The sequence below is a fragment of the Dicentrarchus labrax genome, unplaced genomic scaffold (assembly GCF_905237075.1).
Source record: "Dicentrarchus labrax unplaced genomic scaffold, dlabrax2021, whole genome shotgun sequence".
NCBI classification, from domain to species: domain Eukaryota; kingdom Metazoa; phylum Chordata; class Actinopteri; family Moronidae; genus Dicentrarchus; species Dicentrarchus labrax.
The window spans coordinates 20,367,889-20,391,898 of NW_026136718.1; the positions used below are offsets into that span (position 1 = coordinate 20,367,889).

Genomic DNA, 24,010 nt, shown 5'->3' on the forward strand with positions numbered 1-24,010 from the left:
CTGCTCCTCTTGTTCCAGTTCATATAATTTTACCTTTTTGTATTTAGGACACTGTCAGCTTCTTGATTTAATTTATCCTGGGCCTTTTTTTTCATCATTTATGAATATTACTTAACACTACAGTTCTTTAATGTAGAAGTCACTGCAGCTATTTGGCTTTTGAAATACAACAGCAGTGACACATTCAGAACATGAAAAAGCTGAAATGTGTGCAGAGCATGCATCACGCCAGGACACTCTACATGTCATCTTGGGGTTTTCTCAGTAGCTGACCCTGATTTTCAAATATTTTATCTTGACTTTCAGCCACATCCTTTCTGCAAAGCAGCTGTTAGCTTTGCACAATCTTTTTGCTTATAACACAATACAACATGTTCGTGCCTCAACAGCCTGTAATAGGATTAATGAAGTTCTTACTTTAAGTTCATTCACCATTTCACCAGCTCTTCTCTTAGATACACTGAAGAACCAATGTGTGGTCTACCACTGGAAACCACACACTAAAGCTTTACAATGCAAAGTCAAAAGAAACAAAAGCCCAGAACATTACTTGTTGGGTATAGTTACTGGGGAAAAAAAAAAGATTTCTTAAAACTATAATTTTTTTAATGGAGTCAAGGGGTGGATTTATTTTTATTTCTTTTACCAAAAATAAAACAACCAATTAACAAAATATCCAACAAGGTTCTGGGCCCATAAAAGAGGTCAACTAAACTTAACCCAGGCTATAATAACTTAACATGAACTGAACAGACTTTAAAAACTGAGACATGGGAGAAACATATATAGTGGCTGATCTGCCACTACCTAAAATTAACTATAAAAATCAATGAAACGACAATATAAAAAGCATAATTGTCAAAGAAGTAACAACAAAAGTCAAACTAGAAAACACCTCCCCATGATGCAGGAGAACATGATGCAGTCCAGTTTAAGCAGACCATTGAGATCATTGCTCTGAAAATCAGGACTTATAAAGGCTTATAAAGCTTTAAACAATAAACAAAAACTAAACTAAAAAAACTAAAATAAAATAATAAGGTAAAAAATAAAAACTTTTATAAGTATGGGATAGAGTGAGATTTTATTTTAATTTCACATTTTGTATTTAGGACGCTTTCTTTTTTACCCACAGGTTGGACTCAAACCCGGGACGCTTTCTTTTTTACCCACAGGTTGGACTCAAACCCGGGCCACTGCGGTAAGGACTCAGCCTAGATGGGTGCGCAATGTACAAGCTGAGCCACCATGCGCCCCACTTGTTTGTAACTTTTTGTAAGTTGATTTGTTGCACTTTCTTGCTGAGACAGCTGGTGACACACAAAGCCAGAAAGTGAAAGTTTAAAAGTACAGAGGCTGAGAGTGGTCATTCCATCTCTTGGGCCACTTCTTCTCATTGTTTGAGAATACTCAGCCACATCAAGTGAACCTTAGTTTGATGAGTTTTATAACACAAATGCAATGCCAATACTCTTTGGTGTGGATCTACTTGACAAAGCCCACTGAAACGTGTGTTTGAATTCTGTGACAAACTAGATGAACCACAGGAACCACAGTTTCCAGACTCAGGTTTGAGCATCAACGTTCTCACGGTGAGTTATGAAGTTATGAAGGGTGTGCTCTAGTTAAATAACAGTTATTATTACTCAGTCTGTTAATGTTTTATTTAACCAGAATCAAAATTATGTTAAATTGACATTAAAATCATATTCACTGGGGATGCTGGTATATGCAAACATAACCATTTGCGCATCAACAAATATACAACAAAAAACCCACACAGGTAGGGCAAATCAATAGTGATACATGTTGCATGGTTGTTCAAATAAGAACTTGTGCTGTGAATGAAACAGGTTTATTTTATATTTGTATTATTTTTGCTTTAAGGTATTGCAAGTTTGACTTGAATAAACTGTACATCAGCTATGAAAAATAAACCAGTGAGATGGATTTTGGGGAGGCTCTGCAAGGGAATTGTGTATTCTACATCAAACTTACCCTAAACAGAGAGAATTTAAGTTTTTTTAACATCATTACTGTCTTCTGATGAACAATATAACCACAGGAAATAGTATTTAAAATTTGAAACTTTATTTTGCATTTCAGATAAAGAACAAACACTGACAGAGCATCTTAAATACAACAAATACCCCCACAGCAATAATAATAGTTTATTTATAGAACACATGTAATAAAGACAAGTAAGTATTTTGTTTGTTAGGAATGGGCATTCTGTAAAAGGGAGTTTTATGACTGAAAGGCAGCGACATCGTCAGCGGCCTGATGCTGAGTGGAAAGCTATTCCCAAACCGAGGAGCCAGCACATTACAATATGCTTAATTGTAACATTTAACAATTCTTTTTCTTGAGAATATCTTTGATCCATTTAAGGTATTTTGATATGTTCGTATAGACGTTGGGTACATTTGGGTAGTCGCAGTTTCTGTTCATGTTGAAAGACACAACACCAACAGCCTCCCCGCCGCACACCAGAGGACCACCAGAATCACCCTGTAAGGAGGAAGAAGCTTCATTTGTTATTCATTTTATTTCTAGAAACTAAATGACATTTCCTATGAACAGACAGAAAACGTACCTGACAGAATCCATTCTTTGTGCCATACCCACCGGCACAGATGACATCGTCAGGAAGTTCATTAAGAGGCCTCCATCTTGTCTTACAGACCGTCAAGTTAACAAAAGGCACATCCACCACTTGTAGCTTATTACTAAGTTCACCTCCAGTTCTTATGAATCCCCATCCAACCACACGGCACTTTGCATTATCTTTTATTTTAATCACAGTCTTTGGAAGTCGAATTGGTTTTACTCTCTTGTCCAGTCGAGCGTTCTTGGACAACTGGAGGCACATAAAAACACAAAAAGAAAATTAAAATCCAGAAAAGATTTATAGCATACTTCTTATCTTCCCTCAGACCAAGTTAAATGATTAGAGGCTGATAAAGTATCTACTTACTTTGAGGAGCATGATGTCATTACCCTGTCGTTCATTTTTAAAAGATGGATGCTTGCATGTCTTCACATTGTATCTCATTGTTCTATTATCAACCTTCTTGAGATTGTGGGTACCAAGAACAACACTTGTAGGATTCCTGAACAAATGATAATCGAGAGGTAAATGAAAGTGTTAAAACTGGCAGTCTGAGTTTGATTTGATCTCTAACCACATGAATCAAAGATTGCTGAAAGATGAAAGGTAACTCACGAGCGGATGCAGTGCGCAGCAGTGAGTACAAAGTCTTCCCTGATGAGGAATCCTCCACATATATGATCACCCATGTTGTTCTGCACCGAGGCCATATACAGCATTAATGCCTCTGGGGCATTCTTACCATTTATGATTTCACTCCCAAGTGCTGTATAAGAGGGGAAAAAAGGATGAATTAATATAGCATTTGTAGACCTGAGACCAGGGAAGCTGGAGGTCAGTTGGGGGTGCAGGGAGAGAGTCAGTCTATATAGGCATCACACTAAATGCTAAATGCATGACATTTATGACTTTTGCATTAGAGGCCAGGAACATTTATATGCTACTATTAACAATATTTTACACAAATTGTACAACTTTTTACAAAATAAAACGCAGAAAAAATAAGGTGAAACCACATTCTTGCCATAAATGCCATAAATGTGAAAGTAATTATAACTTTAAACATTTTTTTGAACTAATGGTGTTTAAGGGGTGCTGCAGCCCCCCCAGCTACACTACTTGCAGGGCCCATGCCTGAAACTCATGACCAGATTTGGTAATCTTACCGTTAGGTCCCAGACATGTCAGAAGATGGAAGAGCAGAAACATATGCAGAGCATGCATCATGCTGCCAGACTCAACCTGTTGAGCCTCTTTGGGGTGTCACATCGACCCTTTTATACAGCAAGTTTGCTCCGTAAGCAACCCTGTGGTTTTCATTAGCTTCACTTTAACTTCTTTAGCAGCATCCTTTGTGTGTCGGTGTAACTTAAAGCGCTGAGTGCATGTGGTCATGGGTCAAATGAGGCATCATGCAGTGTGGCCATTGTTACAGTAAATATAAAGCCTGTGGTTCAGCTGCTTCTGCAGCCTGAAGCACGTATGTATATTATCAGTATGTGATGAGTTTAACACAGCCTGTAATATTAAGTTTATTCTTAATTTCACTCAATGTTTTCATTTTTCCTTTTGTATCTATGGGACTTTAATCAACCTATGTATTTGTTATTTCTTCTCCGACTGTTTGGATACCATTTAACAACTTAAGCTGAAGTGAACTTTAGTTAAATTAATTAATTTAAGTTAAAAAACAAAAATCTGATATGGATCTGCTTTTTAATTGTGACATTTGGGGCGTTGTTGGCTTTTGTCACTGCAATGTTGCACTACAAACTAAATGAGTAACAGAAACCACAGTTTCCAGCTTCAGGTTTAAGCGTCTGCATTTTCACAATTATGAAACTAATTCTCTAAAGTCATGTGATCATTGACTGGCAGCTAGAAGTCTTGAGGAGCATCAAGTCTCCTTTGTCTGTGTCACTTAACCGCATTGGAACATCTGTTTGTGAGTGACGTGTGTTTACTGACTGTGGATACTGTAGGCTGGCTCAAACAAGTATGTTTATTAAATGAAAAAGGAATATATGCTGGAGGATGCATCACTACATAACAAGAACATTATGAAGAAGTTTTGAAAGAAGAGAAGAGGAAACGGATGAAAAATGGCTTGGCTATGTACTGTGGTTGCATCATTTAGATGACATATTGCAGTTATTGTATTATTGGTCTTGTAGTCAAGATTTTACTGGTGATGCATACAGCCTTCTGTTTCTGTAAGCTAAAGTTGATGTGTGCAAAACAGTAACTATACACTAACAGTCTTTATTTAGAGGGTTACATGTCTTAGACCAAGTGTCATAGTCTTCAAACAAAAGTCAAACTCAGTTTATATCACACTCACACAGTTTATTTTATAGACAATAGTGATACAGTCATCTTCATGAATTTAAAACAGACCTATTCACATATTCATCTAATTCTCCATTTAGTTTCATTTTGCAGCTATGTCACTTCTGGACCTTTTTGTGCAGACTTCTACACCACATCAAATGAGCTTTAGTATGATACACGCATTAGGCGAAAAACACAGACACAACACCAATGTTCTTTGGTGTGGATCGATGTAAAACGACCCACAACCCCAAACTGTTTCTTTGAATTTGGACAATTTTGATGAACCGCATAAACCACAGTTTCAAGCTGCAGATTTGAGCATTGATGTTCCCACGTTCACAGCATAGTTAGTCATATAGCTGAACATGTTTTTAGCCATCAAAATATATATTTTTAATATATACAGGTTTTATGCAAACATACCATAAACACAAAGAACAGATTTGTGCTGCCACCAGTACCCAGCTTTGTATTAGCTATAAACCCACAGCTTATAGTGTAGGCAGAGGTCAGAATCACTGCTCTTCCAGCAGTGATAGGAGGACAACAACATGGTCAGAAATTAAAGTACAACTTTAAACTTAACCTGGGAGTTTTTGTGAATATTTTGTCTTGTGATGAAAGGTGTCACAGAAGGAAACACATCTTAACAAAGCAAGTGACTTAGACAAAGCAACACATCCACAAAACAATACAATCAAATTTTGGTCACAAATTAAAGAAAAGTGTATCGTTGTTACATTTAACAGGTCTTTTTATTGAGGGTGTCATTTATCCAGGGAAGAAATGTTGATATTTCTGTATAGATGTTGGGTAATTCTGGGTAGTCACAGTTATTCTTGTTGTTAAAGGAAACAACACCAACTGCCACCTTGCCACACACCAGAGGGCCACCAGAATCGCCCTGTGAAAAGAGGAGAAGCCTCATTGGTTTATTTGTTATTTAAGATATTTTATGATATTTTAAAAATGACAAACCAGTTGGCATTTTTATGAATGGACTGAAAATGTACCTGACAGAATCCTTTCTTTGTGCCATATCCCCCTGCACAGATAACATTGGCAGGAAGGGCAATAATCCATGCCTTCTGACACTTTTCCAGGTTAATGATAGGAACATTCACCTCTTGCAGGTCATTAACATTTCCACCACCAGTTCTTGTGAAACCCCATCCAGCTACAACACACTTTTTGTTTTCTTTAAGGGGAATTTGACGACTTGGAAGTTGAATTGTCTTAATTAGTGATTTTTTACCCAGGGGAGCTTTCCTAGACAGCTGGAGACATAAAATGAGAAAGTAAAAGTTAAAAACTGTCCAGGCTTAATTTTCTCTGACAGACTTCAAGTTAACAAATGAGTGTTGGAAGATGGAACTGCTGATATTGCTGTGAGGTTTGAGTGTTGCCTGGATCCAGTATGTTCAGTATTTAGTGTTGCGTACCTCTCAGGTCACAAAAGCGCACACTAGTAGGATATATATGAGTATTGAGTGGTAGTAAAGCAATTTATGATCCGTTATCCTCACAAAATATTAACTTGTAAGCTACATTTAGCTGATAACTTATAAAATCCAGACGTGTTTTATTTTACTGACTATGATAATTATGGAATGTAATATAACTTAAACCAAATGCACATAATTTAGTCACCTTGGATTATGAGGTTGAATCTACCTACTTTGAGAAGCATGATGTCATTCCCCATCACAGGTTTCACATAAGATGGGTGTTTGCACATCTTCACACCGTATCTCATTGTTTTATCATCAACCTTCCTCAGATTGTGGGTTCCAAGAACAACACTTGTAGGATTCCTGCATGAACAATGATTGAGAAATTGGCAGAATTATTTCAGTTATAGGTGAATCAAAGATTGCTGGAAGAGGAAAAGCAACTCACGTATCTTCACAGTGTGCAGCAGTGAGTACAAAGTCTTCACTGATGAGGAATCCTCCACATATATGGTAGCGATGCTTGTTCTGCACCGAGGCCATATACTGCATCGACTTCGGCTTGGTCTTTTTACCATTTATGATTTCACTCCTAAGCGCTAAAAAGACAAAGTGACATTTTAAATGAATAAATGCCTCATTTGTAAACTGGAGAAAAATAATGAGATTTTGCAATCTTACCATTTCCTCCGAAACATGTCAGAACATGAATAAGCAAGAACTTGTGCAGAGCGTGCATCTTGAAGGCAACAAACTAAATCTGTCACCTTTGGGCAGTTTGCATGCTGAGCGACCCTGTGGTTGTTACCTTGACTATAGTCACATCCTGTGTTGATTTTTGTATTTGCACTTCTCCTCTTAATTTTCCCTTTTGCATCTGACACTATCAATGCCTTTCAGTGATATTAGTAAATGTAAGGTTCTTTGCTGTGGATCTACTTTCTGGCTGGTGCGGTTTGCTTTTGAAAACAAGATGAGCAACAGAAACTACAGATTCTAGTATCAGGTCATAGAGATTAACGTTGTTTATCATAACTTGACAGCAGTCTAAAGAAGCATATTACTCAGTCAGCTAATTTTTACATTTACCAGAACTGAACATGTCAAGAAGCTCACATCATGTTCCCAGCACAGAGGGCCGGGGTCAAACCAAAGACTTTAATAGTTTTTCATTTTGACCATAAGAGGGCGCCCTCCAGCAGTCTAAGTTAGAGAAACAACCTCAGTTATGCCTTCTGCCTTTCTGCAGTACATTCAAATCATCTAGTCCAAGCCAGACAAGAGGCTTATCATCCCTCTACATGTGTTGTTGTTTTATGGGTTATTGATTGCAGCATTTACTAAATGTTCATAGGTTAGCAAGTTCATACGTATCTGTCTACAGTGTGTCTGCAGGAGGTCCCAAAAGTGTCCAGTAAGATAATACACATATCTTTCTCCTGGCAAGTTTGTTTTTCGACTCAAGGGAAATTAATTGTTGATAAGTAGATACAGAACTAGAGTAAAACATCTCAGTAAGAAGGTTTTTCCTCCATAGTTATCTTTCACAATGCTATTTGGATGTCTATTTGCCTATAAGGGCTTGTCTTAAAAAACTTATTAAATGTTAAACCATAAATTTGGATACTATCAAGTGTAGCATTACATACAGTAGCCTTTATATGATCTCAGCACTGACAGCTGTACTTTCAGTGCTCAGTGTGCCAGAGTTTGCAACAAGACTTTGAAAAATACTTTGCTTTTTGACCATCAGAGGGTGCCACTTCTCCATCAGAGGAAATCTAATGTAAGGTCACAAATTGAGCTGTCTGATGAATCTTCCTAACAGCATCTGTCTGCCTTCTGTGGTCCATTAAAGTCCTTCATTTAAAACAAAACAGTTAGCATCATCCCACTATAAATACATGGGATGGTGTCTCAGGGTTTGTGACCATGCTGTTGTTTATAATGTGAGACAGTGATATAAAAAGGAGCCATCCTTAGAATTTAAACATTTTATGTTATAATTCCCAGATTACAAGAAGGTATAAATAGGTCTAACATTGAAGTATGCATGAAAGTATGAAGTCCTGCTACAAATTTTCACATCAGTACAACATCTAAACGGCAACCAGTGGCCTGATATCTGATTATGTGGTGTAGTAACATGATTAATTAAATTTCAAAAATGCTTAAAATCTACAAAAACAACAAACACACTCCAGAATCTTCCTGGTTTAGGGATGAAACACAAGACCTCAGAGCCTCAGAGCTTAATCAATTAGACTTCTCCTGTATGCAGCCACTGAGTCTGGTGCTGAGGCTGGAGGAGTGCATGGCAGGATGGGAGAGATCATTGCATGGTGCTAAACCGCTACTGCATTGTTTTGTTTTCCATCTTATAAGTGGTTAGTTTTGTTTTAATGTAAATGTCAGTAGGGTTCAAAGTGATCTTTCTGTGCTCTCCATATTGTCATCATTATGTACTCTACTAATGTGGTGGACAACCTCTGTGTCAGAGTAGAAAACCTTTTAAGGTCCAGTGTTTAACATGTAGGAGGGCCTATTAGCAGAAAATTAATATAATATTCATAGGCAGTATGTGTAGACCTACTTGCTTAGAACAAATGATATATAACAAGTTAATGACATACATACATAGTAGCCTAATTTTACTCATAAGCCATGCTGATGAAAATAAATAAAAATGACAAAAACAGCATAAAGATGTCCCCAAAACTTCAGTTCAGTTTTTAGGGGAGCTCATGTATTATTAAGAGCAGCAGAAACATTACTGCTAGATGCCACTGAATCCTACACACTGGTCTTTTAAAGGTTGTTATAGAAGTGATAGATACTGTACATGGATATGTTACTGTGGCTGCATATATGAGCTGCTCTGTAGACATAGTTATTAAATACAAGAAAGATTTTTAGAGGCACTGTGTCACCATCATTTTCAAACCTTCATATAATATTCAAATGTGTCGCGCCAGGACGGTTTTGGTCGTTGGTCCTTTAGGCCCCCTGAGTTTGGCCTGCAGTTGAACATCTGTCTAGACACAGCTGTCTTGCTAGAATGCGTTCTGTCTAAATTTGATTGTTACTGTTCCAGAGTCTGTCTACATATGGGTCCATGGGACAGAACAAAATAAACATTGCTTACAGTTTGTTCTTAATCCCTAGTTTTAGCCAGGATTCGAGTGGACTGTTCCTGACTCAGCTGGCGTGGATATAACGTCCTTACATTTTCCAGCCAGTGTCAAGTTCTTTCTCCTTCAACCTACAGAGGGAAACAGAAATTTGCACGTCTTACTAATTATCTGATACAGCCCACAGATTTTAATCCAATTCAAACCTCCTTACAGGAAAAAGAAAGCAGATTTTGACATTGTACGTGCAAATTATTTGCTTGTAAGGAAGAACATCCACCTGTTAATCTTTGAAGTTAAAAAAGTGCACCGTTAAAGAAATATCTCCATGCGTGCAGTGACAGAACACAGAGTCTGTCTGGTTTCACTGGCATGAAGAATTACTTCACACAGCGGGGCTTGAGGGGCAGGGTGGATAGGCTTTGGCACTGCTAAAACTTTGCATGAAGCGGCTCTGACTTTGGTCTTTTCCAGTCACTAACAGCCAAAGACAACCTCATGATGTTGACTGGGACATTGGCCAACATGTGGCCTGCCTGCTTCAGCTAGCCTACCTATATAGGAGATGGTCTGTGCCCCTTTAAGCTGCCACCACCTTTTCAGTAATCTTCTTGTTATACTGTTAGATTTTTAATTGCTTATGATTATTTTCCTACATGTTAACAGTTAACCAGTCACAGGTCTCATGAAAATAAAAACGTACCCACTAAGCTTTGGTCACAGTAGTGTAGGCTGATCGGTATTTGATGTCTGTCTCTGCAGGACATGTGCAAGCAAGTTTGCCCTTCCTGCTGTCACATCTTGGTGAGACGGAGAAGTAACATTGTCTGTGTGAAAAAATGTTTTAATCATATCACAATCAGTAGGCGAAGCTAAATAAAAAGATGCTGATCTTACCGGTCTCTTAAGTCTAAGGTCACACCAGTCCTACAGAAAAATTGTTCCAGTTCAGACATACCGCAGTTGAAAACAACATTTTTTACTCCAAAGCCCAATGGATGTAGCATTGGGTGTCCTGATACCGGCCTCTGCTTGAAGTGCACATAACAATGTTGATTGCATGTTATTTTGCAAGCTGTTTACACTTAATCATTTGAGCTCTGAGAGAATAACAAATGTAAAGGGCTTTATAAGGGTAAGGATATTTTATTGTCTTACTATGAGTTAGATGAGAGGGTAGATACCACGCAGTACACTAAACTCAAGCTACAGCCAGTAGCTAATTAGCTTAGGTTAGCACACAGCAGAGGGAAACTGCTAGGCTGGCTCTGCTTACTAGCACCTCTAATGCTCACTAATTAACACATTATATAGCATTTGTTTCATCTCAAGCCTTCACTCGTTGCTTGGCAACCTAATGGTGACAATGGGACTACAGGAACTCCACCTCCAGTAAAACCACAACTTACCCTTTTTACACTTCAGTTTGTATAACTTATTATACATTATACAATGTGAGCGTTCTGATAGGTGGATTTTTTACCTTTGCACAAAGCCAGGCTGTTTCCCCCTGTTTCCAGGCTTTATTTTGAGTTAAGCCAACCGCCTGCTGGCTGTAGCTTAATATTTGCTGCACAAACACAAGAGTGGTATTTATTTTCTCACCTAACTCTTATAGAAGACAACTAATAATCATATTTCTTTTCTTTTAAATTGTCTTTTTTCTCTCATTTTTCATCCTCGGTACATCCTACTAACGTAATAATCTTTTCTGTTAATCCAATATTGGATTACACTTATTGACTTTCCTTTCTTTTCCTCTCATCCATTCTGATTCACACAATCATCCCTCCGTCCATCTCCTCACCTTGTCCCCTGGTGTCTGGCACGACTGCAGGCATCCAGAGAATGCCTGACATGGGGTTTGGCCGGTCGGCACCACATACCTGCGGTGTGGCATGGCAGGGCTTTAGGGGAAATGTGGCGCATGTGCCACTCAGCAGCCCTGTCTAATGTCCAGTAAGTGGCTTCAGACATGAACACTAATCCACTCAGTGATGAGAAGGCCTCAGTCTGATGGCTCTGCTGCAGGCTGCCAAGACTGTCCGAGCGCACTCTCAGGTTCAGACAGAGCACAATGGGGACAAACTCTAGGCTTCAAAGGGAATCATTGCAACTTTAATGAAATTGTATTTCCTTTGCAGGTATTTGACTGTGATGAATCAATTTGTTCATGCTTTTCCTCTCTCTTATGAAATATTTATTTTCAAAAGGAGACACAGGACAGTGTCTCTGCTCTCACATGAAATAGAGGATATATGAAAATACAGCATGTGAATAAGATGCCCCTCATCAGGTCAGCAAACCTTTTAATCTCTCTTTAAAGTAGCTCAAACGTTATTGGATATATTTTTAAAAAACATATTAAATTCAGTCTATTACTGTGCCATTACATCACGTAAAGGTTTTGATTTTTTTTTTTTAAATAACTGAATGCATATTTTCATCGAGCATTACATATTTAGTATCTCTGGAGAGTCTGAGCAAAGCTACATTGTGTAGCATGCATTTTCTAAAGGTGAATTCAGACAAAGTGATCCAACATTTTGCTGTGTCATTGTCAGATTTGACCACTGGACCATTTGTTCAGTCTGCGTTTACTCGACGCTTAACACTTTCAAACTGCATGGACTTGTCTTTCCTCCATTTAGCACCGACCTCTTCTCTATTCCTGCCCACTTGGGTCTTTTTGTTGACCTTTTAAGCAATGTGCCACCTCTGTCATTTGCACAACACAAGGTAATGATACACCCACTTGTGTCCAGAAGGTTTGAAATATAAAATTCAAACTGTCCCCTCTAGTCACACATAAAGGCAAAATTATCATACTATATACGACACTCAGTACATGATTCTGCTCATTTTCAGTTGCTGTGTGAACATTAAAGTTACAATAAATTCCTTAAACTATCATTTTTGCACCAACTGTCACTGAAACGAGAATTTAAGACAAAATCCTGAAAAGGTTCTGCATTCTCAAGAATCTGGTCATAAACATAGTGTATACCTGATAACCATACACATGCACGCATGCTCTCAAACTCACACACACACTCATCTGTCGTCCACCCTTTAGTCCATCTATTCAGCATTATAACTTGGGCTGTTTTTGTAACAAAACAAGGCCTAATCCTAAATTCAGGGAGCTGTGAATGTGCCTCAACAAATGGCAGACAAATGAGAAGGATTAGCGAGGGCCTGTGAAAGAGTGAAAGGTTTGCCATTGATCTACGGTGGTCCTGTTCTCTTTCAGGGCCACTCGGTTTGAAAACCCCACTGAGTAAGAGCATACAGGGCCACTCCAGAGCCCCCTAGGCCACCGAGAGACACACAACAGCCACAATTAGTCTCAGGAGCTGTAATGGCAATTCAATAAGCGCTTTAAAATTGTGCCTTAGTCCGTCTGCCACCCCCCAACCCCTCCCATCCCTCCCATTTTCGTCTACATACATAAGATTGGTATTATGAGTGGCGAGGGGCTCTTTTTTTCTTTCCCACCCACCACAGTTCTTTTCAGTCACTGTGAGAGAAAATGACCACACAGGGTTTCAAAGGTTCCAGAGGCTGTGGTTTGTTGTCGCTGAAGCAGCATGACTTGTGCCCCTGTAGATTTTGGCTAAGGCCCTCAAAATGGACTTCTATTATTACTTTTTTCTGTCACTCAGCTGCAAATTAATTTCGAAGCAGTCAAAGTAACCTTCTCTATAAACACTATTTTTATTGGCTCAGGGAGAATACCGTCATCCAAGTGGCGTTTTCATGGAAGTGCTGATGTGGAGGTGCACTGTACTTTTTTGATTTTTTAAGTGTGCAGATGCTTCCAGCAAATTCAGATCGTGAAGAGGCCTTTGCAGAAGCATAAAGACACCACCTGCTGTGCAGCCTACCAGGTGCTATCTGACAGACACTTTAGCGACAACATCATTGCATGACTCACTCTCTCAGTCTTCTGTTTACACCGATCAGATCAAACACAGCCCAAACACCTGTGCCCCTGACATCAACACATCATGGCAGAGGAGGAGTTGAGGATGTCTTCTGGATGGCTGTCATTTCCATTCTCCGGGGGCTCTCTTTGGGACATTCCTCGTTGATTTTGCACAGTGTTTAGGTTTTTCCTTTTGCTTCATGATCAAAGGCCAAAGCTTTTGATCAGGACTTCCAAAGGATCCCTCTTGTTTTGCTGGCGAGCGCACTGACAGGACAGTGGTGGAGCAATGATAATTACAGCTCCCATTTGGTGTCCCTGGAACTGGCACCAACAGCCAGTCGCACCCTCAGGCCAAGAAGAAAGGAGAGATTCTTGGACAGTTAAAAGAGGAGAGTGGAGAGGTACAGGAGAAAAGATGGAGGACACACTGACAAAGAGGCGAGTCAATCGAGAGAACAGGCAGAAAATGGGATTACTCTGTGCCGTGCATGTTTTAGTGTGTCTGTGCCAGCTGACGGTTGGATAACAATCATATGTTCAGAGACACCTGTATAGCTGGAATGCACTGTATTCTGCACTGCTATATAGTATTTTTACATATAGCTGTCTATCTTACAACAAGAAAGCAAGCAAGCTGAAATAAATATCACATACATTGTATGTTGTATCAACATTGTTAGTAAAAACTTTTTCTAGTAAAAAAAGTTGATCATTTTGGTAATTATGGTTATTTGCTTTCTTGCTGAGAGTGAGATGAGTGGATTGGTACCACTCCCAAGGTTGTGTGCTAAGATTGAAGCTACAAACAACAGCTGGCGAGGTGAGCTTAGCACAAAGACTGGAAACACTGGAAACTGCTTACTTGAAAAAAGAAACAATTCACAGTTTCATGGGGGGTTTATGTGCCAGACTGTATTGTCTCTGCCGGTTGGTGTTCCCCCTGTTTCCAGTCTTTGTGCTAAGCTAAGTTAGCCGGCTGCTGCTGATAGCTTCATATTCAGACAGATATCGACGTGATATCTACGTTCATCTAACTTTGGGCAAGAAAGAAAGGGAAAAGTAGTATATTTTACAGTTTAAATACAACAGCAGCAAAAGGAGAACAAATACAAAGAGTCTTTACTTTTCAAAATGTAACAATCCCTCAAGGGTGCACAGCTGAGGACAAAGAAATTTGCATGGCAACAGTACTGCAAGACCCCCCATACTGATATCTGTGTGCTGCACCCAGACCTTTGGAGCTGAACTACAGTTTGACTTCACGCCATTCTGACCAAACATGTACCCCGTCACAGTAATCTCACATTATGACAGGCTGAAAGGTTGGCCTTTATTCACCCCAAACAGCCACTATTCATTCCCGACTCTCCTTTCTGTTCACTGAAAAGACCGAGTGGCCTCCTGTGCCACTGGAGGGCTCGTCTGTGTGTAAATGACCTTGATGCTCGGTTGCATAGTTCATAACCGTAGACCTTTCATCAGACAGGGGGAGGTCCTCCACATCAACGCCTCTCCTGCTGTGAGTTTTGTCGTGATTATGATGAGGAGGGGGATTAAGGCGGAGAGCTCTGATGGAGATGTTACCAACACTTAACAATCAGCACCATGCACAAGACAAGATTAGAATGCCATTTTTGCACTCGATGATTTAAGAAAGGCTCGCTAGCACGAGGGAGTGAGCCATGACTCGTGATTTATCCACATTTTTTATTGAAGTTAACCAAACTCAGCATGGACCAAGGCACTCAAATGATTTTACTTTGCTGAAATGAATCTAAAGACTTGTTTGTTTTGAAACTTTGGCCATATACAAACCTCTATTACTGGCCTATAGCTGAAAGCTGTTTTTGATAAGTGGATCACACATGTTCCAATACCCAGTAGTAATACCATACAAAATGAGTTGAATATGGACTTGAATACGGTTACTTTTTCCCTTTCTTTTTTTAACAGTATGACTACAATCCAACACAAAAAGTCGACAATAACGATAAACATCAACTTCAAACAGTTAAAGAGTACAAAATGTTTTAAATATATTAAATGTTCTATTAGCAACAGCCTTGAGAAAATGTTAGCAAGACTTGACAGAGAGGCAGTATGTAATAACCATTTACTATTGTGTACAAAATTAATGAATTTTCTGCTAGTGACATCTGGCATTCCTACGGCTGCTATAATGCATTAAATGACTCAAAACGTATATTATTATTTCACGACTGAACTAAGGACCAAGAATCAGAGACTAGATGAGACACAATGCATTTTTTTTTCCTATACTGCTTTCTAATCTATTAGCTGTGGGTTGTTGAATGGGAGAAGCAGTCTGACAGAAGCATGCACAAACATATGAAGGTCATATCAGAAAATCCAGCATGTTATCCCAGTAGTTAGCTTAGTTCCTGTTGTGTTTGTCATATGTTGACATATACAGCCAGAACAGTACATTTATCAATTTTTTGAGTCCGATGAGACTCGCCTGTACAGTTCTGGGGCAGATCAGTGTCTCTTATCCAGTAGTGTCAGTACAGTACATCCCAAGCAACGGTGGAGATGTTTTTAGCAGGGCCATAGCCAGGATTTTAAGAAATACTGAGGTCATGAGTCCAACCCCCCCCAATTTTTTCATTAATAAACAAATTAATGGATTTCTCATCTCATCTTATTTGCTCTGTTCTTTAATTATATTAAGCCTTCACCACTTCACTCCACATAAATTAAACTGGATGGTGGATAAATACCTTTTTAAATTTCATTTGTTTATTTATTTTTCTTGGCCTAAAAGTATTCAAATTTAGCCTTACAACATGTGAAATTATTTTTTTTTACACATTATACCTAAATGTGTTTCACATGCGATAAATCATGTGCCGGTATGTGAATGTATAATATGGGAAACAGTGTTGCATATATAATATTAAAGTTTTTTTTGTAAATATAATCTTACAGATTTCCTATGTGAGACACCAGACAATGACTCAATATGGGAATTTTTCACATTTGAATGTGCTCCACGTATGATGATGAGAAATGTGTATTCAGTGTAATAAATTCACATTTGCTTTTTTAGTAAAGCTAAATGTGCAATATTAAGTCTTAAAATACTGAAATCGGTCAACTACACATACATTTTTAATTAAAGAATATGACTCACCCGAAAAGACCACATAAAATACTGAGGACACGACCTCAGTGTCCTCAATGGTTGCTATGGCCCTGATTAGTAGCTATTTCAAAGTTGCTTCTTTTTCTAATAGTGATACTAGTCATCCATCGCAGACTAGATACATGTCATTGTAGCTGTACCAGATGCTTCTGTTCTTACTTAGCTGGGCATCTAAAATAGGCGAAATAACAAACCAGTGAGTCACATTTTGTTGTTTCCAAGCCTTGCTGTCCCTTTTCAGTCCTCTTACAGTCTCTTGAAGTCACCCAAACTCTGCTTTACATGCAGTTCAGACACAGACTGATGCCTGAAGATAGTATATTTCTACTGTATTGGACTGTATTATGGAACATGATTAGAAAATGGGGGGAAATAACTTAAAAGTACATATTATACTAACTCTACAAATGTTACAAACCTCAACAAATGTACATTTATGTGACAGGAGGATGGAATAATAAAAATAAAGATTGCCGTCACGACTAGATCAACACTAGTGTGAGGAGGCGGGGGAGCCAGCCAGTTGCTGGTCAGAGTTCAGACTTGGGCAGCTAGGAGGGGAGCATGGGTAGGAAGTGAGTAGACGGGTGCCTTCGTCGAGCCTTGTGACCTCGTCGGGGCTTCCCCCTCCCGTTCAGTGAAACAAACATCTGCCTGCCGCCGTGCTTCCAGCGGAGGGAGGCGTACGTGTTGTAGCCGTTCTCCTCAATGCGCTCCTTGAACTTGCAGCTCGGGTTGTACTTCACCTGTGATCAGAGGGAGGAGGACAGAGAGGTTAAAGAGGTTATAACAGATGAGTGTATAGCTATTCCTACTGTGCTGTACTAGGCCAGCTTCCAAGAAGGGCACAAAGGTTAATGTCTGTCGCAGTAAAAGATTTTCCAGGTGTTTGTAGTTGATAGGGTGAGTATTTCATCAGTGGTATTTCATTTAGCTGGTTTGTCTTTTGAAGGCCACTGTGGAAGTTTTCAGTCTAGAATTAAAAGGTTGGTTCCCCCAAATGAAAAAAAAAAGGACTTCTCCCTGGCAGTGTCATGCAGTTTTGGGGTTATGAGATATCCACCTCTGAAACTTCTTTTCAGTCAACCTAATACAGTTTTACATGTCAGTGGAATTGTATTTGTGCTGCTAAGAAAGCATTGAATAATAAAATAAATAATAAAACCCCAAAAGTAATATCCAGAATATGGGTTACTCGCAGTAACCTATTTCAGTTTTCATTGAGACCAATCTCTGAAAACTGATCACTGACTGAAACTTAAAACAGTAAGATGAGTCTTTACTGGTTTCAGTGGCACAAACAAAGCTCAAAACCCCAAAATATCTCATAATACCACACATAAAACCAACAATATAGAGAATAGTTTGGGTGATCCACTCAAAGCAATCAAAATTAACACAGTTGTAAATAAAAAATACCCACATTAATGCCAAATTTATATCAAAATCATTATATCACTTTTCTGATCCAGTTTTTTTTATTCAAGTTACAAGCTTTGTCTGCAGGTATGTTGATCTGTGAAGGTAGTTCAACAGTCGGCACAGCACACTTTTCCATGGGTGGTTACCACTTCTTATCAGTTACTCAAAGAGTCTTGAAAGATATTGTAGTGATTGTAGAGGTTCTGCTGCATTCCCTTTTCCAGATTGCTATCGTGCAGCCGTAATGAGGCCCTCTCTGTGATAACATCAGCATAGTATGAGCCTGGCGTGATTCACCTGCCTTTTTGTTATTATGGGAGGTTTCAGCTTTTGGAAAGCTCTGGGTCTTCTGGTCTGTTTATGTCGTGTTTACCGTGTTAGCTTGTTGAAGGCACTTGTCTTATCACTGCTGCTGACTGATTGCTTGTACCTGGATTCTACTTCTCTGAGATGTAAATATATGAGCCAGACACTCAGGTCTGATATGTGGCTGATTTTAACAAAGAGAGGTGATTACTTTTGAAAGCTTTTCTGTGTGAAACAACAATTAGCAGATGGCACGCAAAGACTTTTTAAAGGAGCCCAGATGGCTCTTTGTCATTGCTTGTTGGGTTTCTTTCCTATGCTATCTATTTTGACAGAGGGAAAAAAGCCAACTCAAGCTGCAGGTATCATCAACCAAAGCCCAGGTGTACAGCCGTGATTGATTTAACACTGACCTTTTCTGGACTTTCCAGCAGAAGATTCCTGACGTTTCCCTTCCCTTCAGCAGAATCAAACATGTTTGGGTAGGCACTCATTTGGGACCCCTATACATACTGCATATACCTCCCCTACCCTCACCACCCCCACCACCACCCCCTTCCCAGCCCTCCCATCTTGACCTCCAGGAACAATGTTGCCGGGTTGTATACGCACCGATCCAAAGAGTGTGCCTTTCTTGGACATAGCTAAGTACAGCCCGGTGCTGACAGATTTGATGGCAACAACTCCCACACTGACAGATCGGATTTCCATCAGGCCTGGAAAATAAAAGAGGGAACAAGAGTCTGGGTTAGAAACATCTAGCTTTGGGAGTTTCCCCATCAAAAGCCACTCTATCATTAGCGATTAGGATACCAGACAGCCATATGCTCTGGGGAGAGAGAGCCCAAGACAAGAGAAAAAAAAAAAACACACACACATATACAGGACATGCACAATGGACTTAGAGAGCTCCCTTTGTGAGAGGACTGGGCTAGCTCAGAGCATCTAGAGCAATAGGTTTGATCATATCAGAAAAGGTGGGAAATTCTCATTATTTCTCATAGAAACTTTAACAACAGACCCCAGTCTCAGCACCACATCCTGAGCTACATACACATACATAGTGTCTGAGCCTGCACAGTGTCATTCTGCCTGGCTGCTTGCATCTATTCAAGTCTCTTGACTCCAGATGTGACACTCCGCCCGGATGATGCCCAGTGTTGTTTATTGAGGGACATAAAACCCGTGTCTGCTGGCCACTTAGGCAGCCTCTCCAACTCACTTCATCCCATGAAAAAGCTGGCAAGCTTGTGGGTTAATTGTTTCCTCTGGGCACTGATTGCAAACAAGTCCCATGTGGCTCACTCTTGATCTGGTTTTTGTCTGCATACAAAAATAAAGGCACACACCCATTGTCATGGCTACAACAGGGAGATGTTTTGGAGATGACCTGAAGGCTTACCACAGGGTCCTGAATAGAAGCTAATTGCTGGAGATGAAGCTCTCTTTCAGATGACATGTTTTCTTGCTTTATTTGCCCCACTTACACCTTCAAAAGCACCCTGATGTGGTCCGCTATCTGATCAGAGCACGAAATCTTCCTCTTTACACCCCTGAAAAAACCAAGTTTGTGCAGAGAAAACATGTAATGTTGTTGCTGAGAGGCTAGGCACCGCTGCGTAGTTGAGAGAAAAGATTGTTGGCTTTGGAAAGATGCTGTAAACATAGAAGCAGATCAAGGTGCTGAAGGACAGGGTGACCCAAAGCTGGTAGGAAATGAAGTAGTCATGAAAGCAGCAATGGGCCACCGGCCACCCAACTGACCAACCCCCAGCTGCCTCGGCACAACCACAAGTCTTGTACAGGGCAGTGACTGAGTTCCTGAATGGTCTCGCTGGTTAAAGCCATCCAGCAATGAAAAATAAACGCTCACACCAGGAGTTTCACAGGTGCTACTCCCCCTGCTCTGCAGTTTTTTCTACCTATTTATTTGTGCAAACCCAGATTTTGTTTGGAAAGAACAGTAAAGCTGAACTTGGCGCAAAGGCTCGACTTAATATGTTTTTTGACTAAATAATGAGTTTAATATTTGTTTTAACCAGACTTTAAAGGATAGGGTCACATTTTTTTCAAGACCATCTTAATACACAGTAAGTCTTGTTTGTACATAGAAGCGTGTCGCCATTGTTTGCCATTGTTCTGATGTGACAACGTTGGGCACAAAAAGGACTTGGTTAGGTTAGGGGAAAGATCGTGGTTTGGGTCTTTGTTAAGGTTACAGAAACATAACTATGGTTATGGAGGCTTCCTCGTCATGGTTACAACAATAAATAAATACTTGGTTATGGTCTGGTAATGGCTATGGTCTTGCTTAAAAAAAAAAACCAATGTTGACTGCCAGTTGGAAACAGGCAAACAAACATCAATATCCCGTGTTACAGTCCGATGTTTTGTTGACTCATTCATCCACAACGACCTCCTCCTCCCTACCTGAACCTAGTCACTCTATCGTCACATCACCTGACTTCCTCCTACAGCCACTAGAGGGCTTTGTCACTTGAATGTGGGCTGTTTTGGGGCACTTTTTGAAATGAGTGCTGCTGTCATTGTCCTTGGGAAGTGAATGAGAAGGGACAGAATTCCCTCATATTTCAACTTTATAATGCAACTTCATACTGAATGAGGAGTGTGGAATTTGTCCCAGTTCACTTACAATGTAATCATCATAATCCTCTTTATAGCTAGTATGGTTAAGAGCAATATTTTCAGCCACAAAATGGACATGTGAGTATTCAAAATAGACATGTGAACCTGTCGTCCGTGTGAAATGTTGTACAGATTAAAACATAATCGCATATTCTTATTATGTTGTATTTGTATTGTGGGATATCTTTTGGAAAGTCATTTGTGTAAGGTTTATTTTTATGTTTATGTATTTTGTTGTGAGATGGCAGTGGGTTAACAAGCCGGAATGTTTGTTTTGTTGTTAGTTAATGTGTCTGAATAATCCCATGAGGGATAGATCTTGAAAACTGACCAGACACGGACATAAAATCTTCATTTATTCATTCATTCATAGATGCTACTAACTAACTAACTCCTTCTCTACAGGGCGGCTGCTAATATCATCAGACTACTGTGGCTGATTTCAAAGAGCACATCTGAAGGGCTCCAAAACTTAAAAACACACATCTGCTACCCCTATCACTCTAAACACGCAAACTGTCTCAAACTTTTTTTTTGCTTCAGCTCTGAACATCACCAGTTCGTGCTTACAAAGTGAGGTCATCTACTTCAGGCGCAGACACAGAGAAGTACAAAGAGTTAAAAGGAGGAAAGGAAAGAGGAGGAAAGTAAACAAACACAAACTCCTGTTGAGTGTCTTTCTTCTCTGACAGGGCCGTGTAAATGAAGCCCCCTTTGCACTCGCCGCAGCTGCAGGGAAGGAGGGAATGCCTTCCGTCGGGTCCATCCAGGTACCGGCCCAGCTGCACCCCCATCATCCCCGCATAGCCTCTGATCCTCCGAGGAAACATTAACACTTTGATGGCAGCCTCCTCTTTACGAGCTGTGTTTACAAACACCGGGTGTGCTACGGTGGCACCTGGAGCATGCAAGCGACTCATAAGCAATTAGCTGAGGCCCGGCTGGCGATTGGAGCGCTGCAAGGATTTATGGGGGATTAGTCCAGGCCAATGAAAACCACTGGTGCCTGAAAGTGGTGCCAGCAGTAATTGCCATTATTTGCTGGTTTGAGTTCCAGGCACAGTAGGTGTGTTGGAAGGATGTTTGTCACATCTGAGACATTGCAAGGCGTTGGCTCCGAACAGTCAAATATTTTCTTAAAATATAAAAAAAATACCAAGAAATCTTGTAAAGTCTGATTTTGTTAATGTAGTTTATTTAAAAAAAAACATATTGGCATAAACCTCGACCATCTGTGGGAGTTTTCAAGTTTAGCAATCGTTTTCCACCCAACTCGTGTCTACAGCAAATTAAATATTGTCCTTCTTCTCCTCCGGTCTCATAGGTACCCTACATGTCATTTCATTCATACATGCTGGTGTGGCAGCCAGCAGACACAAAAGATCTGAGGACATGAAATGGGGATTTCACATCGTCTCGAGGAATCACTCGGGCTCTGGATGCTTGACCACACATCTATAAAGACCAGTTAGATCCATATAACTCACAGTCTCCCCTTTGAAAAGTCACTCCATTGTGTTCAAAGCCTGAGAAATCAGAGTGAGGTATTTCAAGCTATTAGAGGGTTTCCCTAACTGCTGAAATCCAAAGGTCACATTACTGGAAAGAACGCTGAGTTTAGCCACTGGACTTGAAGAAATGCGCTGTAATATTTACATTGTTTTCTAGAAATATATATTATTATATATTTATATATTTTTGATTAAGACTGTTACATTTATCAAAAGTCAAAAATATGTCCAGAGGTTTGACTGAGAAATCCTAAGACAATTTATTCTATCAAAATTGGATGATGATGACTTTTTAATTCCCTGAGAACCAACTTAAACTTCAGTTGAACAAATATGTCCAGTCGCTGAATATATCTAACATTTGGAAGTTCAGTGTGGGAGTAGTCTTCTCTTTAATAAATAATGTATTAATATTTTCTAACATATGGCCTGGTGTAAAGAAATAAATTGTATCTACACAAACGGGCAGAAATAGCTAGTTTGCTCAAATATAATTACCCTTAACATAGCGTAAGAGTTGACTATGTTTAGAGAAAATTAAATTATTTTCTAATAACTTTTATTCAGGAAATGTTTCAAATCTTTTAAACAATATCACAATTAGAAAGAAGAGGGACAAATAATGGAGACAAATTAACTTTTTGTTCCTGAGTTGCATTGAAAACTGAAGGTCACTCCTGCTCCACTTTCTGCTGAGCAAGTATCAACTGATGGCCCTATTGAGCTCATGAAAAAGGTACTTTTGGCTTCCCACTTGCAATTGGCAAGATCTCTTAACCTTTGACATGTTTTGGCTGAGACTGTCAATAAGCTCAAGCTGCCATTACAAGCAAATCCTGCACTATACATGTCTAGTCAACTGTGGACTTGCCATTTATTTCTCCTCTATGGGATTTTTAAAAGCATAGAGAAAGTCTTTTACCCAGTCTTTTTTTTTTTTTACTCTTTCTTTTCTTTCCGTCTCCCATTTTTTGGACGTTAGCCCATCGTCAGATCATTCAAGCCTTTTCTGACTTTGAAAAAAAGACAGAAAGGAAAGAGAGAGACACTCTCACGGGGTTCCCTTTTGTCAGACTCATGGTATGGGGGAGGAGGAGGGAGCGGGTACAGGGTGAAGGTGCTGGTTATAAGATGGGGGTTTTGGTGGTGGGGGCAGGCACTTCCAATGGCTGTTCCCCCCCCCATCTCCGCCCCCACCCCCCAATAAGTCTTTGTTACTCACCTGAGAGGTGAAGAGCTAGACAAGATCTTATTAATGACCAAGCATTTTGAATTGGGCTCTACAAAGTGTGGCAAAATGGTTCCTTTCATCACACATTTAAAGCAGAAAAGAGTGAAAGACTGAGCAAAGAGAGAGTGAGAAAAAGAGATTTTTCTGCCCCTTTCCTCCTGTCTTCTTTTTGTTCCTTTTCCCAGGTCTTTAATTTCTTGGGTTGCCCCCTTGAGCAGCCCTCCATGGCTCAGTGCTCGACCAGAGCAGAGCCTGGGAATCTTGGAGTTC

General features: G+C 39.8%; 2 protein-coding genes across 2 annotated transcripts in view; both read right to left on the reverse strand.

Annotated features, from left to right (window-relative positions):
• Positions 1-2,074: 2,074 nt before the first annotated feature.
• Positions 2,075-7,284, reverse strand: LOC127350652 (serine protease 30-like). The gene is made up of 10 exons (XM_051377472.1): positions 7,078-7,284; positions 6,845-6,995; positions 6,624-6,759; positions 5,959-6,222; positions 5,691-5,849; positions 3,778-3,874; positions 3,227-3,377; positions 2,978-3,113; positions 2,597-2,860; positions 2,075-2,511 (listed from the first exon to the last, which is right to left on the reverse strand). Exons 1-10 carry the CDS (start codon positions 7,133-7,135, stop codon positions 2,350-2,352), a joined length of 1,578 nt encoding a protein of 525 aa, XP_051233432.1. The 5' UTR covers positions 7,136-7,284; the 3' UTR covers positions 2,075-2,349.
• Positions 7,285-15,151: 7,867 nt separating this feature from the next.
• fgf22 (fibroblast growth factor 22) overlaps positions 15,152-24,010 on the reverse strand; it is a 30,182-nt gene continuing 21,323 nt past the window's right edge. The window contains exons 2-3 of the mRNA XM_051375569.1: positions 18,965-19,068; positions 15,152-17,370 (exon numbers count right to left, since the gene is read on the reverse strand). Coding sequence (XP_051231529.1) covers positions 17,176-17,370; positions 18,965-19,068 — 299 coding nt within the window. The 3' untranslated portion in view covers positions 15,152-17,175. The remainder of the gene's footprint in view (positions 17,371-18,964; positions 19,069-24,010) is intronic.

Coding starts and splice junctions, on each gene's coding strand:
- LOC127350652 (XM_051377472.1), bottom strand. CDS start 7,135: ATGCACGCTCTGCACAAGTTCTTGCTTATTCATGTTCTGACATGTTTC. Junction 6,223..6,623: donor ATGACATCATGCTTCTCAAA/GTAGGTAGATTC, acceptor TTATGTCTCCAG/CTGTCTAGGAAAGCTCCCCT. Junction 3,378..3,777: donor GACATGTCTGGGACCTAACG/GTAAGATTACCA, acceptor CCTCTTATACAG/CACTTGGGAGTGAAATCATA.